Source organism: Ixodes scapularis, unplaced genomic scaffold, assembly GCF_016920785.2.
Source record: "Ixodes scapularis isolate PalLabHiFi unplaced genomic scaffold, ASM1692078v2 PGA_scaffold5__190_contigs__length_132052651, whole genome shotgun sequence".
Lineage (NCBI taxonomy): Eukaryota > Metazoa > Arthropoda > Arachnida > Ixodida > Ixodidae > Ixodes > Ixodes scapularis.
The window spans coordinates 94,071,296-94,096,113 of NW_024609880.1; the positions used below are offsets into that span (position 1 = coordinate 94,071,296).

The 24,818-nt window shown below is 48.3% G+C and overlaps 1 protein-coding gene across 1 annotated transcript; it reads right to left on the reverse strand.

Annotated features, from left to right (window-relative positions):
- Positions 1 to 1,853: 1,853 nt before the first annotated feature.
- Positions 1,854 to 23,642, reverse strand: LOC120837938 (venom serine carboxypeptidase). The gene is made up of 4 exons (XM_040207587.2): positions 23,415 to 23,642; positions 17,980 to 18,166; positions 16,118 to 16,448; positions 1,854 to 2,680 (listed from the first exon to the last, which is right to left on the reverse strand). Exons 1-4 carry the CDS (start codon positions 23,486 to 23,488, stop codon positions 1,884 to 1,886), a joined length of 1,389 nt encoding a protein of 462 aa, XP_040063521.2. The 5' UTR covers positions 23,489 to 23,642; the 3' UTR covers positions 1,854 to 1,883.
- Positions 23,643 to 24,818: the final 1,176 nt, after the last annotated feature.

A 24,818-nucleotide genomic window follows, 5' to 3' on the forward strand; every position in this document is an offset into this window, starting at 1 on the left:
CCTCTGTCCTGGGAAAAGTGGCGCCATTCATTGTTCTGGTAATGCTCGAGACACGTGCCGCGCACAAATTCTGGGAAGAACATGGCGTCTAAAATCTGGCTCAGTGCTGCGCTGTGCCGCCATGATCTTCCCAAGGGCTGCACGTTGGAAGTGCCTCGTGCATCGACGCATCTTGCGCTAATTTTATAACATGAAGGGGCTTTACGTCACATACCTTTCGGCCGCCTCGCAGTGCCGGGGCACGCACAGCGATTGCCAATGTTGGAATTCAGGTTGCTGCTAAGACTTTAATAAACACAAAGAGGTAACAAACCATCACTTGCGCGGTCGTTGCCTAACCTGTTTTTGCTTTATTGCACGAGAAAACGCCGGCGGCATGCAGTGTAAAAAGGTAAACACTGCAAAATGTACAGGCCTAACCTTTACTCTCAGAAAAAGGGGGTGTATAGAGGTCCGGCCCCCCTTTGTCCGATATGTAACACCCCAAAACTACATTTCGGCGTTCAGTCCACTGACGTCGAGTTGGCGATACCAACTTTTACGAGCTTCTTGATAGCTGCTAGATATATCGTACTAAATAGCTAATGTGCGTATCAAAGACTACAAAAAGAAAAGAAAAACACTGAGGTCTTGCGATAGGGCCAAAGAAAACTTCGATAGTCTTACTGGACCCTTTAATGCGTACATTAACTATTTTAATATTTTGTATCCCTCGACTACCAAGCCGCTCGTGAAAGTTAGTATCGTCGGTTCAGCGTGGGTGGATTGAACGTCGAATCGTTGTTTTGTGGTGTTACATATGGGACAAAAGGGTGTACCGCCTACACCCCCTATTTCTGAGAGTGTTGCGTCAGCCTCCTTCGGATTTTCGGACGTTCTTTTTCTCGTCCTTCCTCTCACGATCACAGATGTCAGCGCTTACGCTTTACCACGCTTCTACAACCGACGCATCTGAACAGATCCGACTAGACTGCCCGGCCGGTCCGGCGACTGCGGCGACCTCGCCAACCTCACCGCGCATGCGCACCGTCAAGTTAGACAAAATGACGTAGCGCGCTTCTGTCAACTTCCGCCAAGCTCCCTGAAATCCCGCGGATCAAGTTTGGCGGTGTTAAAGGTGCTTCACGGGGCGGGCGCTGCCAGACATCTATCGAGCGGAAGATGACCAACTGGAGGCAGATCTGCGAGAGGAATATTCGCGCTCCAACGCTTTTTGAGCGCTCGAGATCTGCGAGCAGAATTCACCATGAGTCTGTCATGTATGACAAGGGTGTAAAGGCGTACATCTGAACATATCGGCCGTCTTCCAGGCCTGGTGTGCCACCGAAGACTTTGCCGTCCTCTTGGGACTCTCACAGAACGTGTTATCAATGAATCAGTTTCTACGAAGTGTCTATTGCAAGAGACATGATGTTGACTGCAGACATGATGATAGAATTATCTCTGGACGCGCCTCAAGCATCTTCGAAGCATGTTTGATTCAGACATGCTTTTAACATGTCTGCAGACAGTTTTTTTTAAGATTAATGTAACAATGATCTGCATGTACGGTGTATTAGCAGTGTAGCTGCGGCTTAATTTAGACTCCTCGGGGAGGGTGGCCCTTCGTTCCCATGTCCTTTTCTTTAAGTATCTGCAGCTTCTGTGCTTTCTTGAGACATCCACTGGTTTGGCCTTTGTGAAACCTGATCACTTTATTCTTTCAGGTGAATCGGGACGTTCAGGATTAAGCTTATATTGACTTCTTATCACCTGATTATAATTTTTCTTTTTCGCTGGTAGCCCCTATTTTTGTAGCAGTATGTGTTTGTTTGTGTTTTTGTCGCAAAGTTTGTTTCATTTAAGAGTGAACAGAAATTGCAACTGATTTATTTATTGTCGGATCATCTTGGGGCAAAAGGCTGTCCTCGAATGAACTTTGTAATCATGTCCAACGACACATCCGGTTGATCGTGAACAACTAAGTGTCCAGCATTTCTCACCAGTACCTCGGTTAAATTACCCACCTGTCGGACGTAGCCAGACACATCTTGCCCGTTCGGAGACAGCCAAATCTTCCGCTGTGCGTTCCTGAATGCTTCCGCACCCGACCACTTGATGGTTGAGATCATGTTGACGGTAAGTGGATACGGGACGATGAGGTCTAGTTGGCCGTTGTAAATCAGCACCTTGTACTCTTCCATCAAAGTAGCTAGCCAGGGCTTTACGGATTTCGCTATGTCCTCATACAGATGCGCCCTAACGATCAACGATCTAGAGCTAAATGAAATGTTCCCAACGTGGATCGCATTTCGAACTTTAGGAGTTTGCAGAAACTCTACGTAGTAGCCCAGCTCTTTTGGCCAATTTGCTCGTAAGTAATTAAAAATGTTGTTGAACCCGGTGACTTGTTTTAAGTAGCATGTCGTATTGCCACCACATAGAATAACATGATCGAATATCTCTGCAGCGTCGGCGTAGCGTTTGTGTTCGATGTAGTACCTGGCTTTGTCGCACCACTGGCGAACTATTTCGGCCTGGTTGTAGTCTACAAGCCCGAGCTGGTAGAGGTAGTCTGCATAGTCCAGCATGGATTCCAGCTCCACCACACCGTTACCGATGGCGATGCCCTTGAGGTTGATTCGGATTCTGGGCTGGACGGCCGTGTGAATAGCGTATGCCACGGCTGGGACGTATTTTCCTGTAAGAATAAAAGAGAAGGAAAATTTGCGAATTAAGTAAGAAGAAGAAAATCACAAAACGGCTTGACTTCTAATTTGAAAGTATGAGAGTTATAATCACGAAGTATTCTACCTATAATTATACTCAACTGAAGAAATGCAAGGCTAACCACAAGCATCCAATTAGCGCTTCACATAAAATGAGACTGCGTGCGGCATTAGCCGACAAGAACACAAGCAAGAAGCGCGTGACCATAAAGACCACTGTGCACCCCTTCAGGGAATGAAGGGTTGCACAGCGGTCTTCACTAGGGCTGGGCGTCGGTTAAAAGTTTTAGCCAAATTAATAGTCGACTTTTAATCGATAAATTAATCGAATAACCGGTATCGTTCATTTTCATGCACAATGTCCTAAAACAGTTTTTATCTTTTTTTTGCAGTTGAAGATGTGATAAACGGTGCAATATAGAATTTCGATTATGAATCGACCTCGACGTGTAGTGGAGAACAGTTCAAGGACACTCACACTCACATATTCTTACTGCAGCTGGGTGAGACAGAGGTTCGTTGATATTCTCCGGCAATAGAGCGATCTCCTTTCATTGTTCACAATGGTCTATGGTGCGCTAAATGGACACTCGCACGGCATTGAAGTGCCCGTGACACATGAAACCTGCATTTGTCTGAAGTTACAAACATCGCCCCTACAGCTGACGTTAGGTTAGAAGTTTCCCTAAGGTTTGCCCTTCACACAGGTGTACTCGCGTTCACGTCTGCGTGATGAAAGCGTTTAATGTTTTTTACTTTATTAAAGCGAAAGCCTTATATCTCTCATCGTTCAATCGACCTTCAAAGTCCTTGAGTAAAAACGTGTCGACGACACGAAAGGTACCGAAACGTTTACGTGACCACTCAGGCGAATTAGAGGAAATCAAATTAAGAAGGATGACATAGCGAATTAAGAGTAATCAAAGCTAATTAAGAGGAATGAAAGTGAATTAAGAGTAATTAAAGAGAAGTAAGAGTAATCAATGGGGAATTAAGAAGGGCTATAAAGCGAATTAAGAGCAACCAAAGTGATTTAAGAGCAATCAAAGGGAATTAAGATAAATTAAAGTGAATTAAAAGGAATTAAAGAAAAGTAAGAGGACTACGAGGAATTGTGTGCGTGAAAATCTCTAAATAACATATGAAGCAAATAAAGAGAATGTAAAAAAAAAAAATGTGAAAAAAGAGAACACGAAACAAAGTAAATCATGTGTCTGTCTTTAATGTATCGGCGCTCGGGCTTTCGCCTTCAAATCGTCTTAGGGATAACTTATGAGACCCCGTAAATTTTTTTGGTTCGTCAAAAGTTTACCAATTAACCGGTTAAAAATATTGATCGCAATTAAAACATTCATTGATCAATCGGTAGGGTAATTCATAAATTGCCCAGTCCTAGTCTTCACCAGATATCACAAAGCAAAGCGAACGGTAATAAACGGCAAGTGCAACGAGACGTGAAAGTTAATGAGTATGCCAGGCACTAAACCTCAGGTCATGGCGGAAGGAAGACAAACAGGAAAGGGGGGGGGGGGGGCAAACGTGCTTCTGGGTACCAACGTGTTCGGCACTAATAACCATGGCTTTTAGAGCGCAGCTCTTAGGGGCCCGTTCCCGGCTTGAGCGGCGTCGGCGTCGCCGTCGGCGTCGGCGTCGTCGTAACCAAGGTCATCCCAAGGTCACGTGGCCCCCAAGGTCATCCCAAGGTCGCCCCAAGGTCACGAGACCCCCAAGGTCACCCCAAGGTCACGTGACCCCTCCCCCAGGGTCACGTGACCCCCAAGGTCACGTGACCCCCAAGGTCCTGCGACACCCAAAGTCACGTGACCCCCCTGAAGTCACGTGACCCCCCGAGGTCACGTGACCCCCCCCGCCCGGTCACGTGACCCCCGCCGAGGTCACGTGACCTCCCCGATGACGTCATCGTCACTGATGACGTCACCGGCATCCGCATCGTCATCGTCATCATCACTGATGACGTCATCAGTGATGATGACGATGACGATGCGGATGCCGGTGAGGTCATCAGTGACGTCACTGATGACGTGATCAGTGATGATGACGATGACGATGCGGATGCCAGTGACGTCATCAGTGACGTCACTGATGACGTCATCAGTGATGATTACGATGACGATGCGGATGCCGGTGAGGTCATCAGTGACGTCACTGATGACGTCATCAGTGATGATAACGATGCGGATGCCGGTGACGTCATCAGTGACGATGACGTCATCGGGAAGGTCACGTGACCCTGGGGGTGGTCACGTGACCTGGGGGTGTCACGTGACTTCGGGGGGGGGAGCATCCGCATCGTCATCATCACAGATGACGTCATCAGTGACGTCACTGATGACGTCACCGACATCCGTATCGTCATCGTCATCATCGCTGATGACGTCATCGGAGTCCGCATCGTCATCGTCACTGATGACGTCATCAGTGACGTCACTGATGACATCATCGGCATCGTCACGTGACCCCCCAAGGTCACGTGACCCCCCCAGGTCACTTCACCCCCCCAGTACCCTTCCCTCCTCCTCCTCAAGAGCTGCGCTCTAATTCGGTGTTACAGGGAGTTGTAAACGGCTTTTACTTTTAGAGCGCAGCTCTTAGGGGCCCGTTCCCGGCTTGAGCGGCGGCGCCGTCGGCGTCGGCGTAACCAAGGTCATCCCAAGGTCACGTGACCCCCCAAGGTCACGTGACCCCTCCCAAGGTCATCTCAAGGTCACGTGACCCCCTGAAGGTCACGTGACCCCTTCCAAGGTCATCTCAAGGTCACGTGACCCCAAGATGACCCCACGTGACCCTTTGAAGGTCACGTGACCCCCAAGTCACGTGACCCCTCTGATGTCACGTGACCCCCGAGGTCACGTGGTCGCCTCCCCAAGGTCACGTGACCCCCGAGGTCACATGACCCCCAAGGTCACGTGACCCCTTCCAAGGTCATCTCAAGGTCACGTGACCCCACGTGACCCCCAGGTCACGTGACCCCTCTGAGGTCACGTGACCCCCGAGGTCACGTGACCCCTCCAGGTCACGTGACCCCCAAGGTCACGTGGGGGTCACCTTTGGGGTCACGTGGCCTTGAGGTCACCCCCAGGTCACGCCTCCCCGAGGTCACGTGACCCCCTCCCCGAAGTCACGTGACACCCCCCCCGGAGCATATTAAAGAATGAGGGGAGGAGGAGAAGGGGGAGGGGTCTACCCTCCCCTCAGTACCCTTCACTCCTCCTCCTCAAGAGCTGCGCTCCAATTCGGCGTTACAGGGATTTGTAAACGGCTTTCACTTTTTGTTTTGTTTTCTAATGTTGATTTTAGAGCGCAGCTCTTAGGGGCCCGTTTCCGGCTTGAGCGGCGTCGCCGTTGGCGTCGCCGTCGGCGTCGCCGTCGGCGTCGGCGTAACCAAGGTCACCCCAAGGTCACGCGACCCCCCAAGGTCATCCCAAGGTCACGTGGTCCCCAAGGTCACCCCAAGGTCACCTGACCCCCAGAGGTCACGTGACCCCTTCCCCAGGGTCACGTGACCCCAAGGTCACGTGATACCCAGTCACGTGACCCCCGAGGTCACGTGACCCCCCCGAGGTCACGTGATACCCCCTAGGGTCACGTGACCCCCCTCGCCGACGTCACGTGACCTCCCCGATGACGTCATCGTCACTGATGACGTCACCGGCATCCACATCGTCATCATCATCATCACTGATGACGTCATCAGTGACGTCACTGATGACCTCACCGGCATCCGCATCGTCATCGTCATCATCACTGATGACGTCCTCAGTTACGTCACTGATGACGTCACCGGCATCCGCATCGTCATCGTCATCATCGCGGATTACGTCATCAGTGACGCCACTGATGACGTCATCGACATCCGCATCGTCATCGTCATCATCGCTGACGACGTCATCGGAGTCCGCATCGTCATCGTCACTGATGACGTCATCAGTGACGTCACTGATGACGTCACCGGCATTCGCATCGTCATCATCACTGATGATGTCATCAGTGACGTCACTGATGACGTCACCGGCATCCGCATCGTCATCATCACGGATGACGTCATCAGTGACGTCACCGGCATCCGCATCGTCATCATCACGGATGACGTCATCAGTGACGTCACTGATGACATCATCGGCATCGTCACGTGACCCCCCCCAGGTCACTTCACCCCCAGTACCCTTCCCTCCTCCTCCTCAAGAGCTGCGCTCTAATTCGGTGTTACAGGGAGTTGTAAACGGCTTTCACTTTTTTTGTTTTGTTTTCTCATGTTGATTCTCTGACGCAGGTTCTTTTCTGTTACGCCTATCGCCTCTGCGCAAATCTCCGCCGCACAAATGAGAAAAAAAAATCTAGGTTTCCGCAAAATTTTTACGAATGCATTTCTGTAGTCACGTGACTTTAAGAGGGGGCGCACCTCAGAGCCCCATAGAAAATACATGAGGTTTTTCACCAAATTAAAAAAATGCTCACATAATAAAGGCTGCGCGGATCTTCTTGAAAATTTCGGCTTTAAAGACATTGAGTCATTATCGAGACACTAAGCGCAAAAATGTTTCATCATAAATTTAATTATATTCTTTAAAAAATCGTGAAAATGGTCAAAATTGGCTAATTCGGCACTCTAGCGTTCGGGGCGAATTTACAAAATTATATAAATTCAAACATAAGAGGTATTGCGCTTGGTGTCTTCTAAATTTATTACGGAATCGAATAATATTCAAATTATTCATGTAAGTCGATTTGTTCCGTAACTACAGCAAATATAAAGAACCAAGGTGTCGGTGCTTGTTTTCGTCGTTTTTAAGGTACCTCTCTCTCCCGTGCGGTGGCGTTCGCTGTCCACGAAATGCGAAATCGTCCGTTCGGAGATCGGCCGGACCGGCACTGTGCGAGGTGTTCTTCCGCGGCCGTATTCCGCGCCCGTATCCTGTTTCATTCTGCACGCCGAGGCGTCAGTGTGCGTGTCTTGCTTTCCTGGTTCTCGCTGGGTAGGTCTCCGTGTTTTCGCAAGTGGCAAATTCACCTTGGAGCTATGGGTCGAAGACAACCGTCCTATGGGAAGCGGACCGCGAGGTGTTCCACAGCCTCGCGGTCCGTCAACGCGTTGTGCTTGTTTCTACTTTTTTTTTTCTTTTAAAAACGGGCTTTTTTTTTTTTTTGACGCAAAGTTTTATTTTATTGTTATCCTTCACACAAACGTCCTTCGGCCTTGGGGTTGTGGAAATCGGGGATGAAGCGTGCACAGAGTAGATCGTTGTTTGCCTCCTTTTTATTTTTCACGGACGTCCTGTGACCTCCGTACGGTTCGTGGTCACCGCAATCTAACGCGGGGAAAAACGGGTCGCCTGCTCTGTAGTCAGGGTATTCCTAGGGGAGGGTGATAACTCGCTGTTCTTCTGGAAATTCACATATCACCCAAAAAGGTGACATGGGTAATGATTACGGTATGTTTTTTCCGGTGTTTATTTTTGAGCGAAAATGGGTGCATGTTTTTCGGTGCTTATTTTTTTATCACCAGTGTATTTTGGGTTGAACGTCTTGTGATGACGCTAAAAAGCGTTGATAACCAAAGAAAAATGCGATTGGACAAGAACATTTCAAATTTCCAATTCTATTCACATATCCATTACACTCTTCTCGTGGGAGAATCTATCCTGACAAAAAATGCCTAAGTCATTGAGCTGTGAACGCATACTCAGTGTAAAATCTTTCGGCCTAGAGAGGTGCTTGGGCTGTAAAGCGCGTTCGAGCGTGCGCAATGCACGCTCGAACGCGCTTTACAGCCCAGTAGACGAAGTTGGTGGCACCCAGAAGGCGAGTTTTTGAATGGTCTGTACTAGGCAAAAGAAACAAATAACAATCAACGCATATCAGCTCTTCAAGCGAAGAGGCGCGTTTCTAAGGTCAATGGTTCCGGACGGCACTAATGTTGTTGGCGTTGTCGTAAGGTGACGTCAGTTCATACGAACTGATGTCATCTTACGTGATCACGTGACACAAACACGTCATCTTACATGATCTCGTTACATGAAATGACGTGATCTTACGTGATCACGCTGCACGAAATGACGCCATCTTACGTGACCACGTAACACGTCATCTTGTAAGTCAACCTCTCCCCACAGCAGCGCGCTCCGCACTTTCCGGGCCCGTGCAGTGCTGTAATCGAAAGCAAGCTCCCTATGGCAAGCGAAAGCTTCTGAAGTCTCACATTGAGAATACTCGCAAGCGACCGTCTGTGGAAGCTTCGCACGTTGAGGTTTTTGTTGAGATCGAGCCATCGTGTTCCATTAACTATAGTTGAAGTTATCGTTCAATAAAGCCCTAAAAAATATGAATGTAGTTGGTGTAGACATCAAGATCTAATCAAAAATGCGGTTTGACGTCGTTTAATTAACGTGTATATACAAGTGTAGAAAAAAATGAGTTATTTGTGCATAGATGTTTAAAAAAGTGTTTATTATTCGACACAGGACTTTGGGAGAAGGATGTGTTCAGATTTTTCTTCATGGGCGCAAATATACCTGACGCAATAAATAGTGACGATTTCATCGTCCCAGTGGTGAGCAGGTGATTTCTTGCACGAAACAATGATGCCATTTCATAAACCAAGTTCTGTGACATATGCTTTTCCAATACCTGGTCACTATTTTGTAAACCTTTCAGTCCAAACGAGTATACTTCTGTTTGTTTTTGTTAGCTTAGGAGGGGGTCACATAGCCTATTTTTTTGTCTTCCTCTAGGACAGACGTACAGAGTTATACCGCAACACGCATCTGTGGAGCACACAGAGCTATCGCTCTCCTGTTGGCGGTACAGTAGCAGACGACACAACGCAGCTCCGTAGTTTATCGAGGGCACGGCTAGCCGCAGCCCGTAGCGCGACCGTTCAGACTAGGGAAATGGTTTTGAAGAACCGAGAAATGGTATCTTGTGTACAATAATCACATGTCGTTAGTATACTAGTATTCTACTTGCTAAGCCAAACAAATGTTTGCAGCTTGTAAGAATATGTTTGCGTGACGATTTACCGTTCACACTCCTGACGGATGTTAGCGAATCCTTCATGTTCGTGGCTCGCAGTTATCGGTACCCCCCTCGGAGTGACTTCACCATATATATTTTTTTCTTGCTTGCAGGACATCATAAAAATCACAAACACGCGAGAAAAAAAAATCTTATGAGTACGCGTGATTTTGAGCTTCGCAGCTCTAAAGATGCCCGGTAAATGTCGTCCAGCTTGGGAAGAAACTAATCCTTTTTGTTGGAGTTTGACTATCGTATGCCGGCAGCTCGTTTCCGGTCTGTTTTGTCTATACTCCGTTTCACCGTAATTTGGCAACCCTCAGTCAGAGCTGCTGTGAGGGAATCACAGTCGCGGAGCAAAGCACGTGACAGCTACTTTTAGGAGCTGTACTATGGCACCTGCAGCGCGTCTCCGACTGGTGTGTTTAGCCTCTTATGCTGGCCATACATCAAAAGTGGTCCCGAAGTGCAACAAATGACGTCACAGAAGACGGAGTGTCACGCTGTTGCATCTCGCGATCCTGGCAATTCATCGTAGAAATGCTGGCGAAAACCACGAGGGAACACGAGTGTCGCTGTCGTCATGGCGTCCCAACGAAAAGCAATTATACAATTTCGATGTTTTTGTAATTCGGTAATTTAAATTACTGTATACAATTTTTAAGAAAGTAAAGACATCATAACCAAACAGGAATAAAACATGCAGTGCGAAGTGAAGACAACTACTATCTTTTTTTTTTCTTGATGTCCACAAAAAAAAAAAAAAGGCTATGCAGCATCGATCCTACCGTTTTTTTTCGCACATTATGTGATGTCCTCTAACACGAAAGTACCGACGTAAAAGCGCTGTAGAGACGATATAAAAACAAAAATTTAAGTGAATCGAGCTTTGTAGTGGAACGGAAAAAAATAAATAATTAATGACTTTTTACGGTAAACACTTCACCTCTAAGTAGAACTTCAAAAAAGTGACGGTTACGCGCTTTCATGCCCATTTCGACAAAGTTGGAGAACGATGTATTGCATCTTGTGAATAGACATGTGGAGCAGCATGTTTATGTTAGAGGCATTGTGTGTAATCGCTGCGCAGTACCCGCCAAAAGAAGATATTATTTGGGCACAGTGTCAACCGTTTCCGTCTGTGTGTGCTACGAATACAGCAACTCTTTTCGTAGAAGTAGTGATGAGAAAATGGCGTGCCCTTGATGATACGATTGTGATTATGAAATAAAATTTTTAATAAAAATTTAAGCCAATAATTGCGACCTGTCCGGTCGCCTGGAACCCCGACAACAACTATCGTTCTCTGGAAAGTTCATTCTAATATTTACACGTTTTGTGGAGTTCATCGAGCGAGTAAGAATGTTCCAACAATGAGCTAAACCTACACGAGTTCACGAATCCAACACGGCGCTTTTGAATTTTAGCGCCTTAGATAGTTCTGATAATCGTCTAACAGTTTTGCAACGTTGGAAAGCATCGGAATGATTCAGAATCACTGCGGAGTTGATACTCGGGAAGATAAGACGGGCACTTGGGAGAAACGGACCGTGGCATTTGAGACAGGGGCACAACCGGGGGACAAACGTGCTACAATCGCATACCCTTCCAAGGTCATCGCTTGGGCGACCGCGCGCGCGCCCAAGAAACCTTTTTTTTCTTCTTTTTAGGGGTGGTGGTGGGGGGGGAGGGGGGGGGGGGGGGGAGGCGAGTGGTGTAGGCGCTGATTGTCTTCCTCCTTTGTGGCTTTTGACAGACGCACAACGAGACTGGCAGAACAAGCGCATGATTCATTTCTTTGGATGGAGGCGTTCTGTCTGTGTATGTGAACATGATTTTTTTCCCCTTTTAATAGTTAGTTGTTCTTGCCTTGACTCGGGTCCCAGTGGGTGCGTTGTCGTTGTATGCCCACTATTTTTTATTTTTTTTTTAGTTTATGGTAGTTTTTGCGCTGATGGGGTATCAAGGTAGACAAAAATAAAACAATAATAAAATAGCGCCTCGACAAAAAAAAAAAAAAAAAAAAAAAAAAGTTGTTGCGATCAGGAACGTTTTCAAAGCGATTTTAGGAGCCTGCAGCGTTACCACAGGTGCAGGATTGAGAGCGTAACCTACGCACTTGAAAAGAAGGGGAAGCTCTCGTCTTATAGGAACTCTCTTTTATGGGTTTCCACGTCGCGATTGTCCTTCAAAATCAACTGTCATTTATTTCTCGCTCGTGGCTTCCAAGTACTGGAAGCCACGACTCGAGCCACAATAGTTTTGCGAAATCAAGGTTTCGCTGAAATGGATAACTCTCACGTACAGTTCGACGCGCAATACCTTTGCCGTATTGACTCGCGAGAGATGCCCCCAGCACGGCTGAGTATGGCGGTTCTCCAGACCTAACATCTAAATTTTGTTGCCTTACCTGTTACTATTTCGCGCGCATTTTGAGCCATATCAAAATGAAAGCGCATGATGAAATAAAAATGACACTCGTTTTCCGCTCGATGGAAATTTCACGCCAGCTCGCTGTCTTTGCTGGTACCTTGAGCGTTTACCAGCAATGCAGAGAGTTAAAAAAAAAAAAAACACGTACGATGGCATCCCTCCTCGTATCCTTTTGTTTTTCTTTCATGCTACTAATTTCTTTGTGGGCGGCATTACGGCTGTTACGACGCTAAGTCTGTCTGCCCTTCGAATTTGAACTTAGGCTCAGATCAGGGACGAACCAGTTTAAATCGGGAAAATATAATTAACACTGTAGGAAAGTAAATCTATCATATCGATCGGAAATACGATTTAGCACATTCCATCTGAACACATATTGTGCACAGCGAATGCAATAGCGAGTCAGCGTGCAAAACGCCGCCACACTGAGCTACCATAACATGTCAGCGATTTTTGCATAGCACCGAGCACGGAAAAGAGAAAACAGTTATTCATTCACATAAACGAAGCAAATTTATTTAAAGCCCGGACGTCCAATCTAGCTAAGGTTGAAAAAACGGATAAAAGACGTTGGCAAAAATGATTAGACTGAATAAGTGAATCTAACGCACGTATTTTACCAACCGGCGGTCGCGCGCCTTCAATACTCTTTCCAATTGTCATTGCGCACCTTGGACACAGTTTGGGGAGCAATGCATATTTACATCGCCGCCCGAGGTCTCCATTGAACGTGTAGTGCTGACCCAAATAAAATGCTAACCTGACTCTCAATCGCTCACCGCAAAGGACGATTTCGAACAGGCGGTACTGTAGGTCACTTGAGATAATAAAAAAAAAAAAGAAAAACAAGCTATAGAAACGAGCGTCGTAAAAAAAGGGACCGGCATTTTTATTTCTACCTCCGAACAGAAACGAGCGCCACCCACTGCATCACACAGCGCAGAGGCCGGACTCGGCCACCGCGCGTACATACCAAGCGCGCGCGAGGGAAGGAGAAACTTCCTCCGCCGGGAGAACACGGCACATTTCGGGATCTATTTCACGCAGCGGATAACGCGGGCCTTTTCACACCTCGATACTGGCGCCATCTAGAAGTTGCGCGTTCAACCACGTTTCGAGCCGCGCGCCATCTGGTGGCTGAAACGGACGAATAAATAGAGGTACCGCGCAGTCATTGGATGTCACGCGTTCGATGGTCAAATATCACATACTATACGGTCACGTAATGTTACATCTCAAATCACGTCCAAAACCAGCCCCACCCCGCAGCCAAAAACCGTACCAAGTTAAAATGTTTCCAACGTGTTATGGTCATCTCTCACAACACGGGAAGGTACTTAAGGCCCATACGCACATTCGCGTTTGAGCGCGGTGCGTTCCATAGCGGCAAGCGGACGCGTTGCGTTGCGAAGAGCGCTTGCGCCAAACGTGTACGCACAGTTGCGTTGACACGCAGTCAACCGCAGTCAAGAGCCAATAAGAACGTTGCTATCGTCGCTGGCGGCTCACCAATAGTAAACGAAATCCAAGGCAACATGGCGGCGCACAGCGACAGCGTCGAAGCGTTCGATCTTGGTACAATCCCGCCGGCTTCCCCGACGTTTTGTCAAGCTTGAACCATCGCAGCCTTGGAAAATACAGTCCCCACCTCTCCCCAAACCGAAAAAGCAAGCACTGCGGGCGGAGAACCGGATACGTCTCGCCGAGTCGGCCGGGTGGGGCGAGCGAACACGTCACCCCCTCTCTTCTTTCGGCTGCTGATTGGTCGAACGCACCGCAACGCTTCGGAAAGTTGAACGAGTCTCTACTCGCTTGCGACGCGCTACGGAGCGTTGCGGGTAGGCGCGCGTCGCACCGCAAGCGACCGCTCCTGGGCGCAAGGACGCCGCAACGCACTCAAACGCGTTCAAACGCGAATGTGCGTATGGGCCTTTACGTTTTGTCCTTAAAGGGGTTATGACACGCCAAAGATAAAATATGAGATAACTATGCTGCTAGGACCCATTGTATGTTCCTATAATCCTACTAAATTTGTTTTGAAAATGGCGCGGTAGTTTTGTGGAGAAATCGATTTACATGGGGGTTTATCGGGTCCGCCCCATTTGAAAAGGCCGCCGTGGCTGGGAGGCTGGTGACGTAGCCCGCCTCCCGAGCGACGTCCCTTGCATGAACTCACAGACTTGGCTCTCTTGGCGTCTCGAGATTCAGCTTCCTCGTTTACCATCCGGGTTTCAAGCATGCGGTCTGTGACGATTACTTCTACGGCATCGCTCGCCTTGTCAGAGTGTTCGACATTGATCGCGGCAGCGATGAGAGGGATTGCTATCAAGAGATGTTGGAAGCTATTCATTTTGACTGCGACCCGCTGGCGACCAGTTCCAGTGACGGCGAGTTATGGACGAACTCGCCGTGGTCACCGTCGTCCGGGAATATCGCGCAGGCGCATGCAGGGTGGAATGTCAACGGGCCGGGGGCGAGAGCGAGAACAGCGTTCGGGTTACCGAGTTGCGTGAGGGGTTTTGATCGTACCGCAGCGAGGAGAGCTTGGGCGATCGTGGGGGCGCCTAGAATGAGAGAGCGTCGATGATCACGTGGTTTAGGGAAACCAAGCTGTGACTAACTTGGGCAGTGTTGCCTGGTCGCTTGAGGAAAATCATAAAAATTCGTAAATTGATTATTTTAATTACCAGAGCTGTAAAAATCGCGAAACTTGGTGTATATACTAAGAAGCCCATGGGTATCCCATTTCAAGAGTAATCTATCCGTTTAATTTTCGTGTCATAACCCCTTTAAGGTCCGTTCTCACACTGGCGACCGACTACGATTCACTGAGATAAGACCGGTGTTTAAGAATCCTACGACGGCTTGCAACCGGATGCGCTGCTTCGTAGTCGGTCGCAAGCCGTCGCAAGAGGCGTAAGAACCGGTCTTGTCTCAGTTGGTCATAGGAAAACACAAGTTTGTGAACGGCCCGTTCACACCCTTCCGTTTGTCTACGACCAACTACGACCGACTTTGACGCGACCGGTTTTTAAGTCTCTTCTGACGGCATAGAACCGTCTGCACTGTTGCGGAGCCGGTCGTAAGCCGTCCCGAAAGGCTTAAAAACAGGTTTTTATCCTCCCCGGTCCTAAGAAGTCCCAAGTGTGTGAACGGAACTTTAAAGGCTGGTTCACGCGTTTGCAACCGACTACGACCGAGTCCGACCAAACCGGTTTTTAAGCCTCTTCTGAAAGCTTACGACCGAGGCGCGCAGCGGCAATGGCGGTCATGAGCGGCTTAAAACCCTGTTTTGTTGGACTCGGTCGTAGTCGGTTGCAACGGTTTTTGCCAGCCATTAAGCGCCGTTCACGCACTTGCAACCAAGTACGACCGAGAGAGACAAGACCGGTTTTTCCTACTCGGTTGCTAGCGTGTGAACGAGCCTTTACACTCTCGCTAGAAACCTGCCCTGTGAGCCCAAGGGCATATTCTGCGTGAAAATCAGTCGCTTTAGGAGGCGCGACTCTCCGCATGACCCGTTGTACAACTAGATCCGCCTGTCGAACGTTCCACGAAGATTCGATGGAAGAAGAGGTCGATAAAACGAAAATATTTAGCCCAATGTCCCAAAGAAACGAAGAAAGCAATACATCTGTGGGATGATTAAAAGAGCATGTGTTTTGTTTAAGTATCGTCACAAATATTAGGCGCTGGAGAAGATCAGCCATCTGCGTCAAGTCCTTATTTTGAACTTGTTTTTTCTCGTTCTGCTCATTGAAAAGCACGGTAAGAGACTCCAAGAACGCAGATGATACAGCGCCGCTTTCCGCAGATGAAGTGCGTCTGCCGTTGTCACCGAATCCATTGCGTCAGTTAGAACTCAGCCTACCCCTATCTTGTTCTAACTAATGTATTCTGGCACTTGTAATGCACCTACACCGTACTCCAATCGGCAATCTTACCGGCATATGACTCTCCGGCGACATAAAACTCGTTCTCGGCGAGCTCGTGGAAGAGCGTGAAGAACTGCTGCAGGGCTTCAAGCAAGTTCCGGCCCACGTCCGTCTCGTTCCTCGCGTAGCCCTGTTCCTTCCCGGTGAAGCTGAACCCCGCGCCCACCGGGTTGTCGACGTAGAGCACAGAAAAGCTTCTGGTCCAGGTGGACTCCCGAAGCTTAGGAATTCCAGTGTCAGTGATGACAAACGGACCACTTTCAGTGAAGAGTCCCATCATGGACGAACTTCCCGGACCCCCCTGAAGCCAGAGGATCACAGGAGCAGTTTCTGGGCTCTCCTGCAAAGAGCAAGCGCTTCTTCAGATAACAGAGAACCGCTGCTCAAATCTCCATACAAAAGTGTAAAGTAATGAGAGAACTGAAGTTTGTCATAACCAAGGAAGACCTTTCCACCCTCCGTGGCATGGGCGCTGCCATCCTGAAAGCACGTGACGCGGCCCCCGTAGCTCGTCGCTCCGCGCTCGATTTCCCCACTGCGCCTTGGCCAATGTGTTGTATTCTTGTTCTTCGTCGCGTTTCATTGACTTTCTTCGTCCGATATTTATCCTTTGATACCATGCCATCATGTGCACAACTTCTGCCACTATGTTATTTCATCACCTTTTGACTATTTTTGTCGTCGGCGTACCGGTTAGGTGTGAAAATGAGGAAGGCACATGAATAGTGCGTTTAGAATCGTGACAAAAATAGTCGGCACTACAGGTTCGCGCCTTCGCAGGTTGTCGTCATATTTCTGCGGAGCGGCGCTGCTTTTAAGGTCAGAGCAGAGCCGTATATTAGGAGAGTTTGGGCAATGGGCGGAGCAGAGGCCGCCGCCAGCGCCGAATATTCCCCCCGCGGTTAGAGCGAAAACTAAAGGTGCGACACAGCGTCGACCAATCAGCAGACCGCGTCGTAAGAATATTGGAAACGACATTTAAAGCGTGAAAATGAAGCGTTCAATCTTGGGCTCTCGGTGACAGTTTGCTCTCGGCCGGCTTGATAGAACAGCGTCTCAGCTGAGACTGGCTGAAAGAAAACAGTGAAAAGGGAGTGGCGCGCGAGCGTCTTCTGACGCAAAGTCCCGCTCGGCTCGTGCGCTGGCTTTGGCAGTGCTTTCTTTCCCCGTCTCAGCTGAAACGTTGTTTCTAGCTAGTCGTCCCTGGTTTGGAGCGCACGTTCGTTTATTCTACCTTTGAATATGGGCGCGACGAAAACCTCACATGCGCCAAGTTTTTAGTTACCAATAGTTATACCTTTTTACTGGAGCGACGCTAAAACGGCTTAAATTAGTCGAGTCGCGTTTTTAGAGCTCATGATCACCGCTACAGGCTCTTTCGCGGCCTGTGGTTGGCTCCGAGGTGGTCGGCTATGCAAACCAATGTTTGGCCAAACCCTCCCAATAGAGGGCTCGGGGTCAGAGTGCGTAACGACATTTGCTTTATTCTTTTTAAATATTGTTTTGGTGCCTTTTCGAGCAAAAGATTGGTGTCACCTTAGTGTGGCCGGAACGTGGTTGACATGTAGACAATAAAATAGGCGCTAGAATTTCGTTGCAGTATCCAAAAGGGGTAAAGATCTACGGGAAGTTCGGAGACGTTTTAAAGTTTCCCGGCACATCAGGGAGAAGGAGAAAAAAGGAACCAACTACTAATTGGTGCCGAGGAGTGCATGAATGCATCTAAAGATTTCACAATTTCCAACCTTGAAAGTTATTTTTCTTTCCTGTTGCTGGAGACTCGTTCCTTTACTTGAGAGTAAGAACCGTGTTACACCTTTTCCATTGCGCAATAAAGAGAGACACTGCATGCTGGTAGGACAGCCAGATACCTTTGCCGGAAAGAGCCAGAAGAACATGTTGCTGCCCATGTCTTTATTGACGGTGAGGAATCCTGCGTAGCTCGCCACGTCCTCCACGTCCCCCAAGGATCCCACGCGACTCAGGGTCTTGGCTTCTTCCAGACGGCCGTCCTCAATGAAAGGTGTCACGAACAAGGGCTTGTTTTCCGTGTCCGATCTAGTGTTTCGGAAAGCAAGTTTCCATCGAATCAGTGCGTAATCATGCAATGTAGTCTGGGGAAGAGCAAACGCTTTTAATCCCTGTGGAGAAACTTACCGCGGGTATCATCAGCAATATCACTAGCGACAACAAAAACAACTCGTACCGACGAACCAAGCTCTTGGGGTTTGTTTTGAAACCAATTTTATTTTTATTCTTTCAAATCCGTCTATAGACCTTTTTCCCAAGGGCGCCGCCATCTTGAATTGTCGTCACTTCCAGTATGGGCAAAAACATTGTTTAGCCGTCGCCACGCCAATAGAAGGCATTTAAGACGTAAACGTAACCGGCACACATTCTCGTTTTGCCTCCCCTCTATTTTTTTTATATTATTTGCAGGTTGAAACGTTCTGATATTTTTTCGTCGCCCATACCGGATAGGCCTACTTGGCGGTCGGGGGCGAGAGTAAGCGGAAAAGGTCTATATGCTCAAATCAAAATGGGCCTTTTTGAATATGTGGAGATATGTTTTTTTTTATGTTTGTGTCTTGCAATTAATGTAGGGAGGTATTATAAAAGTTTGGCGCTAGCATCGTGGAACACACGTGTATAAGCGCTAACATCGTGGAACAAAACACAAAAGGGAAATGAAGACGCGGAAAAGATCAAAACTTCTCTGAGAACCCAGATTCCTCCTAGAGGTCTATTTCACAGCTGTGTCTAACTATACGTTAGGAAGATACTGAAAGAAAAGCGTTCAAAATCAATCGCTGAGGGTATTCACAGTCGTTCGGCTACGCGTTTTGTGCGCGTCGTGTCCAGGCACTTTAGATTGTCCACTTCTCACCTTTCATTGTCTCTCCCCAAGCTGGCTTCTCTGCGTTATTCACGTGCTTCGGAGCAAAAAAAATATATATATATATATTGAAGGCAAAATTGATTGAGCGCTCCCACCCGATAAGGCAGGCGTGTAAGACTAAACTAATAAATTATGAGACTTAAACGCGAAACACATGCACGACGAAACCTTCCAATCCGACGTGCGGACTGCCGGAATGACGTTGGGGGGCGAAGGTTTTTGTAGCATCGGAGAGCGTTGAAAACCCTCGCCTCCGACCGTCCTATTGCGTGGTCGGACGACGAAACCGTCCGATCCGACGTACGACCAGGCAATACGACGGTCGGAAGCGAGTGTTTTCAACGCTCTCCGGTGCTACGAAAACCCTCGCTCCCCAAGGTCATACCGGCAGTCCGCACGTCGGATCGGACGGTTTCGTCGTACATGTGTTTCGCGCTTTAGACAGAACCAACGCAGCTTTATATTTGATAGTTCCTTGTTCTATTATACCCTGTTTTATTATTTCGTGGTCATCCTTCAATGGTCTTGTTCGTCTGATCATTGTCCTATAGACATCATAGGAAACAGAGCGAAAAACACACGAGGACGAAGAAGAAACCACGGGACGAGCGCTTGTCCCATGTGTTTCTCCTTCGTCTTCGTGTGTTTTACGCGCTGTTTCCTACGACGAATCCCCACCAACAGATGCCTTTCGAAATTCGCGTGCCGATTATTGGAAGGTCGGAGCTACTGCACAAGGCGGAACAACTGGCATCGTGGAACATGCAAGTCATTCCATCAGATAGCGAACGTCGGAGTGCAGCCAACGCTAGGAGCCGACGACGAGCCAACTAAACAGCGTTGAAATTGCAAAGTCACTGTGCTCATCACCTTTTTCTGTGGTGGCTGCGTTTTTGCCATCTAATCCAACCAAACGCATGACGTGGGCCATGACGTTGCGGTTTTAGACCGCCATTTTGCAGGGATTGCACTGCTGGGAACAGAGGGTAGTATTTCGAAAGGGGTCTATTATATCCAATCTGGATATTTCCCTGAGCCATTTCAGTCATCTCTTGAACCTTTTACCGGGGTTCGGTAATAGTACAGGGGCCCTAAACTCGTGAAACACGAAGTTGGAGCCGAAGTTGAGGGAGCGCACCGATTGGACAATCACGACGATGACTTGGCGCTTTTGTCGCCAACATCCAATCGGCGCGCTCCGCGAACTTTCGGCCCGAACTTTGTGTTCCACGAGTTTAGGGCCCTAGGCCTTCATCCCTTGCGTCACGTTGTGCTATACTTGCTTGTTTAATAAAAACTTAACAGTCGAGTTGTTCGTTATTATGGCTGAAGTTAGAGATTGTTCCGGAAAATTGAATATCAGTTGAATATCAGCAGAAAGAACATAGTGAGGCAGTCTTCTTAATACCAAAGACAGGCATTTGACGTTTTTACGAGGTTGTCGAATCGAACTCAAACCCAAGCCGAAAACCGGACCAAAACCGTTATTTTGACCACACCGGAACAAGACCGAATTATAAATTGAACATTTGCTAATGAATCCGAACCAAAAATAAACACGAATCTTATGCGGCGGTTTTAGCTTGATTGGGAAACGATTTGGCGAAACGCAAAGCGAGTCAATTATTCGAATCCTTACTTCTGCTCAGAAAATGCTAATAGAACTGGACCATCGTGCATGTCACGCTCACTACAGCAGTGTATAGCTGATAGCGCAGCGGACCGCTTCATATATACCAACCGGCAACGGCCAGGCGGCGCCAGTAGGGTGAGAGCGCACGGTTATACCCTGTCTCGTTGTAACTTGGCAAAAGGTAAACGATAAGTCCACATTGCGTGCCGAAGGCTTCGAAATGCGCGACGTATACGAGCGCAACACACACATATTGGAGCATGACGCAGCGAAAAGCCTGATACTTCTCCGGAGTTGAGGCGCGCTCCGGTGATAGGCAGCCACGTTCCGATTGACCCGCCAGGGCCGTTGCTTCCTCTCTACTGGCACGTTACGCGATCAGGACTTCCTGGGATACCCAGTATTTCTTGCTTCAGACACTAGGCTAAACGGCGCCACCAGAGTAAAAGCTCACGTTTGAACAATGCAGCCGCCACTCCCAGGGGTACCCAATATTTCTTGTTTCAATCACTAGATGGCGACAAACCAAACCGCATTGCAGGTTGCCTATAGACCAGTGTCCGATATCCTAACCCCCAGCGATAAAAATGGGAAATAATAATCTCAAACGCAGGCTCTTGTAAAGAGGGGGGGCGCGCATAAAACAACATTTTTGCTTTTTACAACGCTCTTGGCGTCGGTGCGGTTCTTGGAGCTTCGTGACTGTGCATTTCTTACCTTCTTGCACTATACTTCGTTTCACCTTTTGTCCGAGCGCGGCCGATGTTATGAGCCGAAGGGCCAATCAAACAGCGCACAAAGCGCAACGTCATGGCGTGCTCCCTGCGCTTGATAGGACTAGCCGGCAGGGGAGCACGCAAAGAGGGACGGCGAATACCGGCTATTCCTATCAACTGCAGAGAGCACACCATGACGTTGTGCCTTTTTCGCTGTTCGATTGGCCCTTCGGCTCATAACATCGGCCGCGCTCGGGCAATACCACCTAGACAGAAGGCCTCCACACGCGTCATCATAGTCAGATCGATCGAGGCGAGAGATTGGGCACGAGTCCTGTGTCAGTGTTCGGCTGCGGCTCGTGGCCAATCAGCGCGTCGAAAGTCGGGCTCGGGTCCAATAGCCGACCGAGCGCGATCCGACTGTGATGACGTTTCATAGAGGAAGAGGAAACCATGCGGAGGCCTTCTGTCTAGGTGGTGTTGGCTCGGGCCTAGGCTGAAACGAAGTATACGATATGGGCAAAGGTTTCTAAAAGAAACTGAGCCTTTCAAAAAACGCAGCCCCCTTCTGTGTCATGACGTCAGCATAAACGAAAATGGCGGCGCCCATGGAACAGAGCAGACACTGGTCTATAGCCGAGCCGGCCGCACAGAATAGCAATGCGGGCAGCGTAAGATAGCGGAGTGGGCCGCATCGCATAGCTGAGCGGGACGCGGCGAATATCGGAGTGGGCCGCACAGGATGGCTGCAAGGGGGCCATAGCGCATAACGAAGCGGGCCACATATGGATAGCGGAGCGTGTCGCACAGGGGTGTTAGAGCGGACCGCATCGGATGGAAAAGCTGACGTAACATCGTCTGAAAACTTTCGTCGCAGCATATAAAGGGATACCACGGTGTCTTTCAGAAGGACGCCATCGCGTGCGTCATACGGTAACTGCGACACATCTTGTAAACTTCGTCGCGCTGTCCGCATTAGTGCGAATACGTTTGCATACGGGCCGTTTGCGCGATAGATCAAAGGAGCACCTTCAAATTCTCAAATCTGTATATTTTAAATCTGCCGCATTTCTTGGTGTTTGGAGAATTGTGTTTGTCCTTTGTTCTTCTTGCTCCCCTTTTCCAGGGATTATTTTCGTCACTGATTCCTGACTGCCATCGAACGAGCATCCAGCCGCACCGACTCTGTTACGATCTATTAAATAAAGTATTTAACACACACCAGTTCCGTTTCCCCGCTAAATTTGGCAAAGAAATATTCTTTGTGTCACCCCAATTTCTCTCCTCCCTCCTCTCTCCCGATCTTCCTCCTCACCCTCCTCTGCTGCGCTCTCCCCTCCCCATTGACTTCCTTCCCCTCTCAGCCCTTCCCGCTCCCCATCTGCATTGCTTCCCCTCCCTCTTTCTCTCTCCCACGCCCTCTCCTCTCCCCATTCTTCCCCCCTCCTACAGTGCCCTTTCCCCCTCCTCCCTCCCCACTTGACGTTCTTCCCCTTCCCCCCTCCCCGGTCACGTGGCACACCAATTCAGTCTCCTCAAAATTTATACAAATATATAGGTTCATCACTACCGCAACAACTGTTTAGTTCCTTCCAAACAACTGAAACAGCATTTCATGCATCATAGAAGTTTGAAAGTTGAAACCGTTGTAAATTTTTTGCATCGTTTCTTTTAGTACGCGATGATAAATACAGCGCCTGAATATACAAGCAGGTCCTAATTTGGATAATTCGCTCGCACGCCTGCTTGCCAGCATCTTCAAATCGTCCTTTAGCCTAGTAATGTCATATTGCTTGCACGCTGGGCAGTATTTTGTGGCACATTAAGCATTCAGTGAAATAGTTTTGGCCACCGCATTTTGTTTGCGCGGAGAATGAGTTCACACCATCTCTCTATATCAGTAGGGGATAGAGTTGTCATTGTCCATCGTCGGTGTGGCTTACTGTCTACTGACAGGACCAAACATGACTCGGCTAATTTGAGATACAAAACAAGAAATATTCCGGGAAAACCCGTTTAAAGAAAATTCGACCAGTTTCAAAAGTAGCGTAAACTCACTTGAAGGGTTTCGTACCGGTGCATATCGACGTGCTTTCGGCCAAAAGTAGCCATATCACTGCAGTAGACTTCATCCCAATACCTCCGTCCTTCACGTACTGTATTGCCTAGAAGCTGACGACCTCCTTGTGTCAAGAGAATAATATCAAGACTGAACCTCGACCGATAATATTATCCGCCCCGCAAGCCAGTCTCTAATGGAAAATTTTCCTGGCCGCTTGTTTGAACAATCGTACTGCATTGATAAGATTGCATATCCAGCGCTATAAGCCTGGATAAAATTGTATCTCTCAAGCCATAGGCTCGTCCATACCCCTGGCAGATCGCCTCGAGAAGCGGCCGCCGAAATGAAAAAGGTAGAGCGGCAGAAAACGGATGAGAGGAACGCAAGGGGGTTATATATAACAACTTCTGGAGTGGAAGTGGTGCCCCGTAGCTGACGCCAAAAACGCCGACCGTCGCCATCTTACTCTGGGCAGAAAACGGATCTACGCAGCAACGTTACTCTTGCGCGCAGTCTGGGGCGTAGTATACGACTGAGGTGGTTTCTGATGTGATGTGCTGCGTTTCATTGAGAAGCCACTGCAGCCGTTCCCGAAGGCGATGGTGGGCTCCTGCGTCGCTTTCGGCTGCGTAAATCGCGTAAAAGCACAGAAAAAAAAAATAATTTGCGTGTGTAACCATGCAGCAAGCACGTTGCAACTTGCAACGAATCTCACTCGCTCTCTATAGACAATTGCAAGGATGGCGCCACAAGTGGTGCCCCATGCGTGCAAGCGCGAAAAACGCGCGGGTGAACGTAGCTTTGGCAAGCTCGTAATCGCACGGGCGTGCCTGCTCGAGCAGAGACATGGCGGCGGCCAGTCGCCCAGCTTGCAATCGTCTATAGCTTACTACTTATTGTACGTGAGCAGGCTTACGGGAGAAAGTTCGTTGATTATGTGCATTTGAACGGCAAAATAAAGCCTTAAGGCCACGGTCCCACTGAATGTGGCAGTTTAGGTACTTTTTGGCAGGTCATTACTCATCTCCTTATTAATACTGTTTTGTGGGATTGATGTCATTCGAAAGGTAATGCAATCCTCTTTCATTTGATATTATGTATCTGTTGGTTTTTACTGTTCATGCGCGTTTGTAGCGTTGCGAATATGATGGCGCGGACCCTCACTTGCTCCGCTAGTTCATGTTTTATGAACGATCCATTAAAGATAGCACGGTTCCAATATAGCAGTTTTGTTAAGATGATGCCGGAGCAAAAGGTAACGATACACTTTTTTGGTATTTGCACTACTTTGTTTTTTTCATCCCTCCAAATATTGCCCTAAAATTGACATTTTTCAACACAAATATGTTTTTATTGACAAGCGCTAGGGCAATGAAATTAGCTACAGATGTAGTGCTTAT